General features: G+C 34.5%; 1 protein-coding gene across 1 annotated transcript in view; it reads left to right on the top strand.

Moving 5' to 3' along the window:
• Positions 1-12,740, top strand: part of CF2H8orf34 (chromosome F2 C8orf34 homolog) — a 411,205-nt gene that overhangs the window by 112,118 nt on the left and 286,347 nt on the right. Inside the window, 1 exon segment of the mRNA XM_015084296.3 lies at positions 1,084-1,112. Within this exon segment, the coding sequence (XP_014939782.3) occupies positions 1,084-1,112 (29 nt within the window).

Genomic DNA, 12,740 nt, shown 5'->3' with positions numbered 1-12,740 from the left:
CTAGGCCCCAAACCTGAGGGCTAGATACTCCTGCTATAGTACGTGGCCAGAGTACCCATGTTCAGCCATAGGCACACCATTGTTCAAAAAAAGAAGTGAGGCAATGGGGGGAGGATGTCCTTAGCCTGACATATTGAAATTGAAATGCCCACAAGGATTCAGCAAGTAGCTCAGGAAGAAGATCTATGCTGGTGATAAAGATTCACTAGTCATCACCATAGAGAGAAATAAAAATGTCAGTTTTATACGTTAGATTACCACGGGAAGTGTATTAAGTGAAAGACACCTCAGCAAAGAACCCTAGGCATTTCAGGGAAGGACTCCCCCCTCCCCAAAAAAGAGGATTCTTGTGAAGAAGACAAAGAGAATAGAAAAGAGAGGCATTTCAGGAAGGAGAGTGGGGTTAACAGAGTCTATTATCACAAATAAATTAAGGACTAAAACTTTTTACATTTCTGATTTGGACCAATTTTAGAGGAATGGTAAAGAGAAATTAGAGATATACAATGAGAAATATGTGGATTATTTGAAGGAGAACTGGTGAGGAGGAATCATTTATCCATTGACTCAAGAAACTGTCCATCTGAGGGAATAGAGGGCAAATTCCTTACGCTCTATAGTCTGTGTTTTCATCTGTAAAATAAGGAAATTAAAATAAATGATCTCCAACCACTATTCTGCCTTGATATTGAATCACTCTAGGAGTCTAAATCAATTCTTAAGAAGGAACAAAATTGTAACAAGCTAAGCTGTACTTGATGGTCATTATAACAGACAATATCTCCACACCTGTCTTTGCATGTTTGCTCTGCGTTTAACGATCTGCAAGCAGTGTGGTACTTGTTTGTCTTCGTTGCACATTTGCATTGTCTGGGCAGTTCATGCTGTTATAGTTGACTTAAATTCCTAATTTGTTTTTGTTAGTAGAGAAGGATGTACCTCAATATTCTGAAGCACTAATAACAAGAAAAAATAGAATGGAAAATGTGCTAGTTTTACAAATAGAACTTTTATTTTTGTTTCTAACATTGGGTTATTAAAACTGCTTCTAAAACTTTTTTATAAATCTCTTTTGAATCCCAGGTATTGCAATTTCAGATGAACTCGATAAGGTAAGTTGAAAATAAAATGTAGAATTTACATTTTAACGCACTGTCTAAATGAAAAACTTTCCGAAACATAAAGTGTTCAAATATAATTTATTTGGTGCTAACATTTTTAAAACTTTCAGTGACATGCTTTGATTCTTTTATGAAAATTATTGCATGACATATATATATATATCTCACCTATTTTTTGGAGTGAAGAGTTTTAGAATTTGGTTAGAGAAAACTGAATCACTGTAATCACTAAATCACTATACTAAAAAAAAAGAAAACATAATATTATATAAAATTTTTTTCTATCTATGATGATGATTATTATATAGAAAACACTTGTACTTTTCTAGAACTACCCTTTGTACCTACACCTTACTCAGTAAGTTTTTGTTTTGTTTTGTTTTGTTTTAAAATTCCAAGATGCCAAGAGAATATGGTGCCCCAGCTGGGGTGATAACTGTGAAGGTGGTGAGAAGTGATATAGTTAGGAATATATTTTAACAGTACTGTCAGTGGAACTTGTAAATGTGTCAGATGTGAGGAGTTATAGAAGAAATCAGTCAATGATGAATCCTAGGTTTGGAAGATGAGCAACTAGGTCAACTGTAGTGCCATTTGCCAAAATTGGAAAGACTGGGGAAATGGCAAATGAAGCAGATTGCAGTAGCATTAGGAGTTCTCTTTGGGCTGTTTATTTTGAGTTGTCTATTAAACATATTTATATGAGCTGTTACCCATCAGAGACTTGATTTAGTTATACATTTAGAAGTCATTGGGATAAAAGTTCATATTATTTTGGACTCAGGACTCCTTTACACTCTTACAAATGACAGAGGAGGACCCCAAGAAGCTTTGGTTTGTGTAGATGATAACTATCAATACTTACCATGTAAGAGATTAAAAACTCAATGTATGTTCTTCATTTAAAAAACAGTGATAAAACCATTACATTAACAATAACATTTTTAATGAAAAATACTTCATTTTCCAAAACATTTGTGAGAACATTACATTTGTTACTTTTTTGAAAATCTCTTAATTGGAAACTTCTGGATTTTCATATCTGTTTCTGTACTTCATGTGTTATGATAAATTGTCTCAGCTGAAAAAAAAAATCTGACAACAGATATGTAGTTGGAAAAGGGGAAGGCACCTAGAAATAGCCATTAATATTTGGTGAGTGTTGGTCCAGATATCTCTCTAAACAGAATGCAGTTGATTTGATGGTTATAGATAGAAAATGATAGAAAGTATTATACAAAAAATGGGGTCCTATAAATCATTACCTTTTGAAATAATGAACTATAATGTAATAATTATAATTTTTTTACAAAAGCAATAAAGTTAGTATTCTTCTATTCCAAATAAAAATAGACCTTTTGAATTTTGTACCATAAGAATACATTTCTGTTTGATTAAATATTAGGTAAAATTTATTAATATACTTTTAAGTATTAAGTTAATAGACTATTGCAATATTTAAAAATTAGTTTATATTGAGGTGCCTGGGTAACTCAGTTGGTTGAGCGTCTGACTCTTGATTTCGATTCAGGTCATGATCTCCTGGTTTGTGAGATCAAGCCCCACATCAGGCTGTGCACTGAGAGTGCGAAGCCTGTTTGGGATTCTCTCTTTCTCTCTCTCTCTGCTCCCTCCCCTGCTCACACCCTCTTCTCTCTCTCTCTCAAAATAAATAAATTTATAAAAAAATTTAATTTATATCTATACAAACTCTATGCAAAACTAGACCTTGACTCTAAACAATAGCAAGTAGAAAAAGTGGCAGATGTGATCTTCTCGATTTGTCCTGCTTTTCTAGTCTTCTTCCTCTGTGTGTCCATCATTGTCTTTGGCCCATGCTGGTCTCCCTCTTACACCATGACCTTCCTTACAACTTGCAGAAATTACATAATCCGTGCATCTTTATTCATTCACTTTAAGTACAAAGCCATCATCTCTATTTCTAGGTTCATTTGTTCCTTCCAATATATTCTGCAAAGCCCTGGCTGCCTGAGTCATAAATTAGCTTTGTGTGGTTCTGCGTGGCCCTCATCCTTCCTTTCTTCTGGGTTCTGACTAACAGTGGGGCTGTGTCTACACCTTTTTTGGTGAGCTAAAGAATGTACTGATTGTTCTTTGAACTGAAAATAGATTTCACTCTCGCCCTCAGTGGATGCCATGACTCTTGGTTAGTATCACGCTCTGGGTATAGCTTCACCCCAAACCCTCTCTCTTAGGAGAGAGAGTTTCTGTTTAACTAAATTGTATAGACTGATAATTTTTACTTACCAGACATTCCTGTTTTCGAAGACCTCATAGAAATTGCTGAAATTCATTGCACATTTATTATTTTTAATTTTTATCAAGATGTCAACAATTGTCATAAATAAGCTTTTACTTAAAAAATATTGATGTCAGTACAAAGAAATTGTTACCACTCTCATACCCATTTTTTCTTAAGAGTACCAGGTAATAAAAGGCAAACACAGGCTGCCAGAGCCACAGACACCATCCTTTGCCTGGAAAGCAGCCTTGGTTGAGGAGAGAGTTGGCCCCATAGCGTTCTCTGCTGACCATGAAGCTCACAGTCCTGTATTTTTCTCAATAAGAAAATGTGAATCTCAGGCAGGTATAAAAAAAGCCAAATATAATTATTTACAATTTGTGTTGACCTGACACCTGTGTCTTAAATGTAATAATAAAAATCAATTCAGCTTTTTCCTTTTAATCTTCATTAATAACTTTGGGGGCTTGCTAAAGATCTGTTTTTCTTAACCTTTATAAAGTACCGTTCCTTTACTCTCATATTCCAATTATATGCAATCATAATTTCATTGAAATGATTTTTTTTTGCAATTTCTAAAGTTAGTTTTGAATGATTAATTTTACTTTAAATGGAAACACTAATAACAGAGGCTGACGTTATTTTTAAGGCTTTATTTTTAGTTGTGGGAATTCTAACAACTTCTTATTCATCAGTTTTGTCCTTTCCTTAGCCAATGTATTGGTTTTCTATTGCTGCTGTAACAAATTAAAATAATGCATATTTATTATCTAATCGTTCTATAGTTTAGAAGTTCAACACAAGTCTCCCTAGGCTAAAATCAAGGTGTTGTAGGGCTGCATTCCTTCCTGAGTTTCTGAAGAAAATATGTTTCCTTACATTTTCCAGCTTCTGTAGGCTGCTCTATTTCTTGGTGCATGGACCTTTTTCTGCCTCTTCAAAACCAGCAACATCTCATCTATCTTTTTTTTTAATTTTTTTAATTTTTTTATTTTTTAATTTTTTTTCAGTTTAAAAGGAGTTTTATTTTTTTTATTTTTTATTTATTTTTTTATTTTTTTATTTATTTTTTTTTTCATCTATCTTTGACTGTAGCCAGAAAAAGCTTCCTGCTTCTGGGGGATCATGTGATTAGGTTGGGGCCACCTAGCTAATCTGAGTAATTGAATCTTAACATTTTTAACTTTAATCATGCTAAGTCCCTCTTGCCATGTAATGTAAGATATTCAAAGGTTTGGGGGTTAGGATATGGACGTTCTGAGGAAGCTATCATTTTGCCTCACAGCCACTATTCAAGTTCAGATGATATTACCTTTCAAATCTGTATCTAATTCTTCAGTCTGCTACCATTCCAATTCATCCTTCAAAATGCCATATAGTAGACATGGATGGTGCCTGCTCAGTTACCATTCCCTGGGGCAGTGTGACCAGTCCTTTGAGAACTCTGAGGGTTGGGTCCTTATTGGCTCACTCTTCCTGAGGATTGCTTCAATCCATTAGGAGCCATCCTGCCCAGAGATGCCTGGGTTCTCAGCCAGTGATGGACTGAAATAAGACCCTGATTTGTCATTTACATTCTAGAGCTCCTTAGGAGATCAGGTTGTGAGTAGACTTTACCCAAACCCATATATTTGCCTAGCTTTTTCCCTGTCTTCTGCTTCCTTTACTGTCTTACAGGTTTGCTTCAGAGAACATAAGAATATATCACTTTTTAAGCCTTTGGTTCTAGGGAAACTTACTTAGGGAATCCCGCTAAAAATTCTCCATGACTTCCTGCTACCTACCAAATTAAGTCCATATTTCTAACACCAGAATTAACAGTCTCCATTTTGTCACTCAAATCTATATTTTATGCTTTGTTTCCCTCTTTTTCTCTATTCAGAGTCTGTGTTGTGCTCAACAAGGAATACTGTAAGGCAGCTAGACTATGGTACCTCCAAGTCACATTCTTGTTTATTTCCACATTTTTGCTCATTGTCATTCCTTCCCCTCTTTCCAACTTTTCTGTTTCTCAAGCTCCAGGCTTGCCTGATCACTCTTGCAGAAAGTGATCTCACCTCCTCTGAGTACTTAGAGGATATAGCAACCACATCACAAATGATACTTCTTGTCTCATATTATGGAAATTTTTGTTCACTGCTTGACGAAATAGCCTGATATTTTGGAAAAATCCACAGAGTAAACCTTGTATTGAACCTTTCCTCCTGCCATTTACTAATTATGTGAACTTCAGAGAGTTATTTATAGATGCTGAGCTTTAGTTTCCTTCCCTGTGAAATGTGATGGTTTTAGTAACTATTGAAAATAACATCAATTACTCTCCCACTCAAAAATAATTTTAGGTAGATTGCTAAAATATATAAAATGTAAAACATTTAAAAGGAATATTTGGAGAAATCATTTCAAAGGGAACATAGTATAGGAAAAATGTGAGTCCCCTGAACAACATGCAGTCTTGAGGCTCAGTATCCTCACCATAGTTGAGCCACAATTGAGCTTTTTGTCATTTGGTATCCTCATCACCATAGGATTAGAGAAAAACAGTAGTTCACAGGAAAACTAACCATTCCTACTACTGAATCTCAAGAAAAATATCCCCCATTTATTGTCATGAAGTACATACATATAATGTATCAATAATATCCTCAAAACATTTTTATACATCTGTGCACCAAAGGATATAATCCGCAGGGTACAAAAAATAGCTTCCAGATTATGAGGAATATTTGCAAATCATATGTATATGATAAAGAGGTTGATATCCAGAATATATAAATAACTCCTACAACTCAACAACAAAACAAATAATCTGATTTTAAATGGGCAACGAACTTGAATGGACGTTTCTCCAGAGATGATATACAAATGACCAAGCATATGAAAAGACCCCCATATCACTAATCATTAGACATAAATCAAAACCACGAGATACCACCTCAAACCCTCAGTATGGCTACTATCAGAAAAACCCCAGAAAATAGTAAGTGTTCGTGAGGCTGTATAGAAATTGGAATTTTTGCATACTGCTGGTGGGAATGTAAAAGGGTGCAGTTACTATGGAAAACAGTATGACAATTCTTAAAACATTAAAGATAAAATTACCAGGTGATCCAGCAATCCTTCTTCTAGGTATATATTCAACAGAATTGAAAGCAGGATCTCAAAGAGATTTACACACCCATATTCATCATAGCATTATTCACAATAGCCAAAAGATGGAAGGAACCACGTGCCTTTTGATGGATGAATAGATAAACAAAACACACACACACACACACACACACACACACACACACACACACATGCAGTGGAATATTATTCATACGTAAAAAGGAAGGAAATCTTGTCACATGCCACAACACAGATGAACCTTGAGGAGATTATGCTAAGTGAAAAAAAGTCACAGAAAGACCTAATACTGTGTGATTCCACTTATATGAGGTCTCTAAAATAACCAAATTCATAGAGGCAGAAAGTACAGTGATAGTTGCCAGGGGCTGGGGGGAGTGGAAGATGGGATTTGTTCACTGGGTATGAAGTTTCAGTTTCACAAGATGAAAGAGGTCTACTCCACATTGGTTTGCACAGCATCATGAACACACTATACTGAATTGTATATTAAAAATGGTGTAAGATGGTAAATTTTATGTTACCATATGTTTTACCACAATTTAAAAAACATATTCTTACAGTAAATAAGATCATTAGTTTCACAGGAGTTGTTTGAATAAAGTCTGCTGATCCAGGCAAATATCATAATGCAAAAGCAAAGTTTAGTTGCAACAATTCCACAGGAAGTCTCAATAGTGAGGTATAGGACAGGGCTTCCTGGTGTTCTGGCTTAAGTAAAAGATACATTTTATTTAGGGTGGTAGACAGTTTGCATATCTTTTAGACAACTTATCAGTATATTCTCTTTAACTAACTTTTGTTACCTATTGAATGATAACTTGAGTTTCTAGTCCTTGAATCTTTAAATAGATTTATTAATAAGAGATATAATAAAAATGGACTATTTAGTGCATACTCTATTCTAGACCTTGGGCTAAGCATTTCTTATAGATTACACCATTTTATCCTAATGAAAAATCTCTAACATTTTTGGAGAACTTACTGCATACCAGGCAGTGTTCCAGATTATTTACCTGCAGTATCATATTTAGTATTTACTAATACCCTGTGAAATTAGGGACTATTATTCCCATTTGACAAATGACAAATTTGGAATGCAGAGAGGTTATTAAACTTACCAGAGGTTATACTAACTCAAAATAGAAGTGGGGCACAAGTTCAGACCATTAACCTCAGAGCCCATGCTCTTAACAATGATGTCATATTCATGATATAGTTACTATTATTTACCAGTCTAATAAATGAAAAAAATAGGAGCTCTTAGAGTTTCATATGTTCCCCCTAGGTCCCACGGTAAATGGAAGAACTGGAACTCAAACTCAGCCTGTTTATACTCCAGAGTCTATACTCTTAGTCTCTCCAGTAGGTTATGCCAGTAAAGTCCTTATTACAGGCGCCTGGTACAGAATAATCACTCAATTAATAATTGCGATTTTTATTAGAAACTCTTTGTTCGCAGTATCTGCTAAGCCTGCACTAAGCCTTTGGGAAATAATTGTGTAATAGCCAGAACTAATCTCTAATCCAGTTTCATTTTTTGTAGCCTTTTACCATATTTCTTACTATCAAGACCTTTCTTTGAGTTATTTCATTATATCAAGAGCTCTAGTTCTAGTATGGTAGAAATGTAGAAAGAAGGGTAGCCAGTTATAGTGTTCATGCTCACAAATAATGTTTCAACATGGAAGTTAAATATATATGAGACCATGCAAAAGACTAACTCGGCAGGTACTAACAGATTGTATTTTATCAAGCATATAGTTTGCCAGGTACTGTGTCAGGTACTTTAAGTACACTTTCTTACAAATATTCACAGGAGCCCTATGAGAAAGCTCTTCTGTGCATTTTACACATAGGACAATTTACACATAGCCCACAGAGTTTGTAACTTGTACAAATTTACAGATATAGATAATATGCTGTAGAATTCAGATATTAGTACAAATTTAACTTTAAAACCCATTTTCTTAAATACTATGTTATGTTGCCTCACTAAGAAGTTAGGAAGCTTAAAGAGAGACTGTTGTTTTTGTTTTTATTATTTCAGACTGGCTATATGAATATAAGTAATATTGAAATCTGGTACAGACATAATATGCCATGGGCCTTCTAGCCACTTGATGATTGCCTCCACTAAGTATACCAGTGGAAGGACTGAAAAGTTAACTCCTTTAAAGATAAGGTGTTTTTTCGCTAGATAGACTTGTTTTGCTATTGACTTTTCATTTCTATTCATTTCTCTCTAAACAAATCTGGATTTCATTCTTTGTGTATGTGAGTATGCATGTCTATGTGATTATTTGGAGAATGGTTTTGGGATTTAGGGCATACTTATATTGTTATGATCCTTTTGTGTTGCTTCTGTGTTCCAGAATTTCTTGCCCACCCACATCTGACCTACATATGTATCACATATTTTTGGCAGTAAAGGGTTATGTTGGTTATATGTTTGATTTATAACAAGCAATGATCCTAATATGCCAGTATGATTGTTCATGTTTTATCTTAAAAACCTATCTCTCAAAAATGAAATGTGGAAGATGACAATCAAAGGAAAATATTTGCAGTTTACGTTACAGGCAAAGCTTAATAACTCTAATTGTAGGGCACTTCTAAAAATAGAGAACAAAAGGCCTAAATTCCACTAAAAATGAGCCATATGAATGGATTGTTCACAGAAAATAAATGAAACTGCCTCTTAATGATATGAAAAGATGCTGGGCTTCATTTAAAGTAAGAGAAATGCAAATGAAGCACCACTGCTTACCTATCAAATTTACAGAAATCCTCAAGTTTATAAAAATATTCTGTTGGTGAGGCTGTGAGGAAATAGGTGGGAATGTACTGGTGGGAATGTGCAAACACTATGGAGGGAAATTTTTCAATATTTAAAAAACTTTATGTGCAATATTTTTTGATCAAATGATCCTAGTTCTATGAATCTATTCCAAAGACACACTGGCAAAAATATGAAAAGACTTATGCATTGTGATTATACCTTGCTGTACTATTTTAATAGCAAAAATTTAAAACAATTAAATGTCCATTAAAATAAAAATACTGGATACATTATAGTATATCCACACAACAGAATATTATGTAGCTGTAAAAATGAAAGAATGTCTCCATAGAGACTTCAGAGTAGTTCCCAGGATATATTATTAAATGAAAAAGGCAAGGAGAGGAAATGTGTTTATAGTATGCTACCATTTATCTTGGTAAGTGTAATGAAAGTATAGATACATATGTGATTATACTAAAGCCAAAACTACAAGAGCAAAATCTGTCGTACTGTGACACACACACACACACACACACACACACACACACACACTCACACACACAATTGTAAAAGTTACCCTTAGGAGAGGGGAAGATACAGAAAGTTAGGACTAAGGAAAGGTATAGAGAGGAGAGGATAGGGATAGTGGGCTGATTTCTTAGAACTTTGAATATATGCACTTGGAACCATTTAAATACAATAAAATCTTAAAACAGTAGTTTCTAATAATCATAAGTAAAGTGAAACAAATCGGGACAACTGTACTTCACATTGATGGCATAAACACACTGAGATGAATTTATTACAAGTCATTATTAGCACAGTGATTTGATTGTTCTTTACTGGGGTATACTCTAAGGACAGAGGGAACAGCAATACACTTTAAATTGTTTTTGGTAGTCGTGTCATTGATGGATAGTGTTGGGAGTATTATAAAGAGATTATTGTCTATGCTTTGTGTGATATAGCAAAGAAGCAATTATGTTGATATCCTTAAGAACCATAATTTTTGGCATAGAGGAAAGGAAATACAGATGTGGGACTGATAAATTTAAGTAAAAATCTTATAATCCTGTTTTGAAGAGGAAGTATCATTAAGAATTCATATTTTTTTTATTTTGAAAAATAAAATTCACTCTGTACCAGCACTGAGCACACCTAGAGCCCAGGTATTTTCTTCTAAATATCATTCTCTATTAAAAGGAACCAACGCTCTTTAGAGAAATGGCTGAATCTAGGGCTGCAGCGGAGAAAGTATGCATTGAGTCTGGAATATCTTTTAGTGTCAGGAAGTAAGATGCAATCAAAGAATGATGGAACATTTCAAAAGGACATGGGAACCTACTTGTGGGAGCTCCTTCTAGGAATGTTAAAGCCTAAACATCATGATAGTAATATAGTTCATTGAATGAAATAATAATTCATAATCCATACTGATATACCTACTTACATGCATACATACACATATGGAGGTGAAGGAGAAGCTCTTTCTCACAGTAGAGTACCAACAAATAAATTTAGAAGGAATGGTGAAATTATAAAATCACAAGTTGGCAGCCATCATAGTAATTGATTCAGGGAAGGGCCTGCAAAGGATGTTACAATTAGTACGTGAAATTTTGATGAATTACAGGTTATCTGCATAGTTTCAGAGTTACTCCCCAGAAGATATTTAATTATTAACCAGAGAGAAGTAGCAGGTTTACAGTGGAGAATCATGAAAGATACCACCTTAACCAAGTGGCCACGGTTAACATCACTAGCAATAAGACAAGTCAGTATCATGTGCCTTTTGAGAAGAAAGGAATACATCACTTCTGTGTTATTCTTGCCTCAAATGAGTGACTTGACTATAATCATAGGAAACATTGGAAAAACATAAATTGAGGGACCTCCTAAAAAATAACTGGCCCATATTTTTAAAACACATGAAGGTCAGGGGCGCCTGGGTGGCTCACTCAACTAAGCCTCCAACTTTGGCACGGATCATGATCTCACAGTTCGTGAGTTCGAGCCCCACATTGGGCTCTGTGCTGACAGCTCAGAGCCTGGAGCCTGCTTCAGATTCTGTGTCTCCCCCTCTCCCTACCCCTCCCCCGCTCATCCTCTGTCTCTCTCAAAAGTAAATAAACATTAAAAAATTTAAAAAAAGTAAAAAACTTGAAGCTCATAAATGTCAAATACTGAAAACTGTTCTACATTAAAGGAGATTAGGCAACAACAAGAACATGAGAATTGAATCCCATATGTGACCCAGGATTCTTTATTGCCATTAGCAACTTGATTCAAATAATTGATGAAATTTAAACAAAGTTGGTTATTGGTATTGTATTAATGTTATTCTGTAGCTGCATAAGAAAACGTCCTTTGACATTTGATAATTATTCTGGGACTGCATAAGAAAATGTCCTTCTTATAGAAAATACACTCTGCAGTGTTTAGGGATAAAGAGTATCATATTTGCAACTTACCTTCAAGTGGTTCTGGGGAAATTTTATATGTCAATGTGAAAGAGAGAGACAATGATAAAGCAAAATATCAACCACCAATGTTGACATTATTACATTAACAACATTGGGTAATCTGGATAAAAAGTATACAGAAATTCTTTTTTTTTCTTTTCTCAACTTTTATAAGCCTGAATTATGTCAAAATAAAATATTTAAGACATACATATTTCTTAGATCTGTCCACTCTTACTGGCTCAAAAATAATGAGTATACCCAGTGTCCAGAATATAGTCTTAAAATATATTTCCCACTAAAATGAATTGGAATAATGGCTGATTCTGGGTTGAAAGCAAAATGAGTCTAAAATATCTTGTCATGCCAGAAAGCAAGAAGAACATGGGAAAGACCACTTGGCTGTGTCACAATTGATCATGAACCAGCTTTAAATAGTTTCCCTCTGGAAAGAGTTGAGAAAATTTGAAGAATAAGAATAATAACTACAGTGATTTATATATAACATTTAAACATTTTTATGTTAATCCAAAAATTAATCATCTTAAGAGTATGTTAGGAGGCCAAAGTTATTATTTTCAAAAATCTGTAAAGGGGAAAGAATCAAACATTTAATTTGCCTTTTCTATACAAATTGTACTTCAGGGTAACCAAATATTTGAGAAAGCTTCTTTTTACAGAAGTTTCACAGCAAATAACAGAATTCCAACAAATGAATTGTAAAATGAGACAGTCACCATCTGGCAATCTTTAGTGAATTAATGGATCTAAGCGATAATCGTGAATGCTGCCAACATCAGTAAAGGGTCGTCATCAACAGGACGTTATGTACCTCCGGGTGGAACTGCAGTCATCCCTTCCTATCCATGGGGAGTACCTCCCAAACCCCAGTGGATACCAGAAACCATGGATAGTACTAAACCCTATATATGTTATGTTTTTCCTATACATACATACCTATGATAAAGTTGAATTTATAA

The sequence above is a fragment of the Acinonyx jubatus genome, chromosome F2 (assembly GCF_027475565.1).
Source record: "Acinonyx jubatus isolate Ajub_Pintada_27869175 chromosome F2, VMU_Ajub_asm_v1.0, whole genome shotgun sequence".
NCBI lineage: Eukaryota > Metazoa > Chordata > Mammalia > Carnivora > Felidae > Acinonyx > Acinonyx jubatus.
The sequence above is the reverse complement of the archived record's forward strand: the minus strand, read 5'-3'. Positions and strand labels throughout refer to the sequence as shown.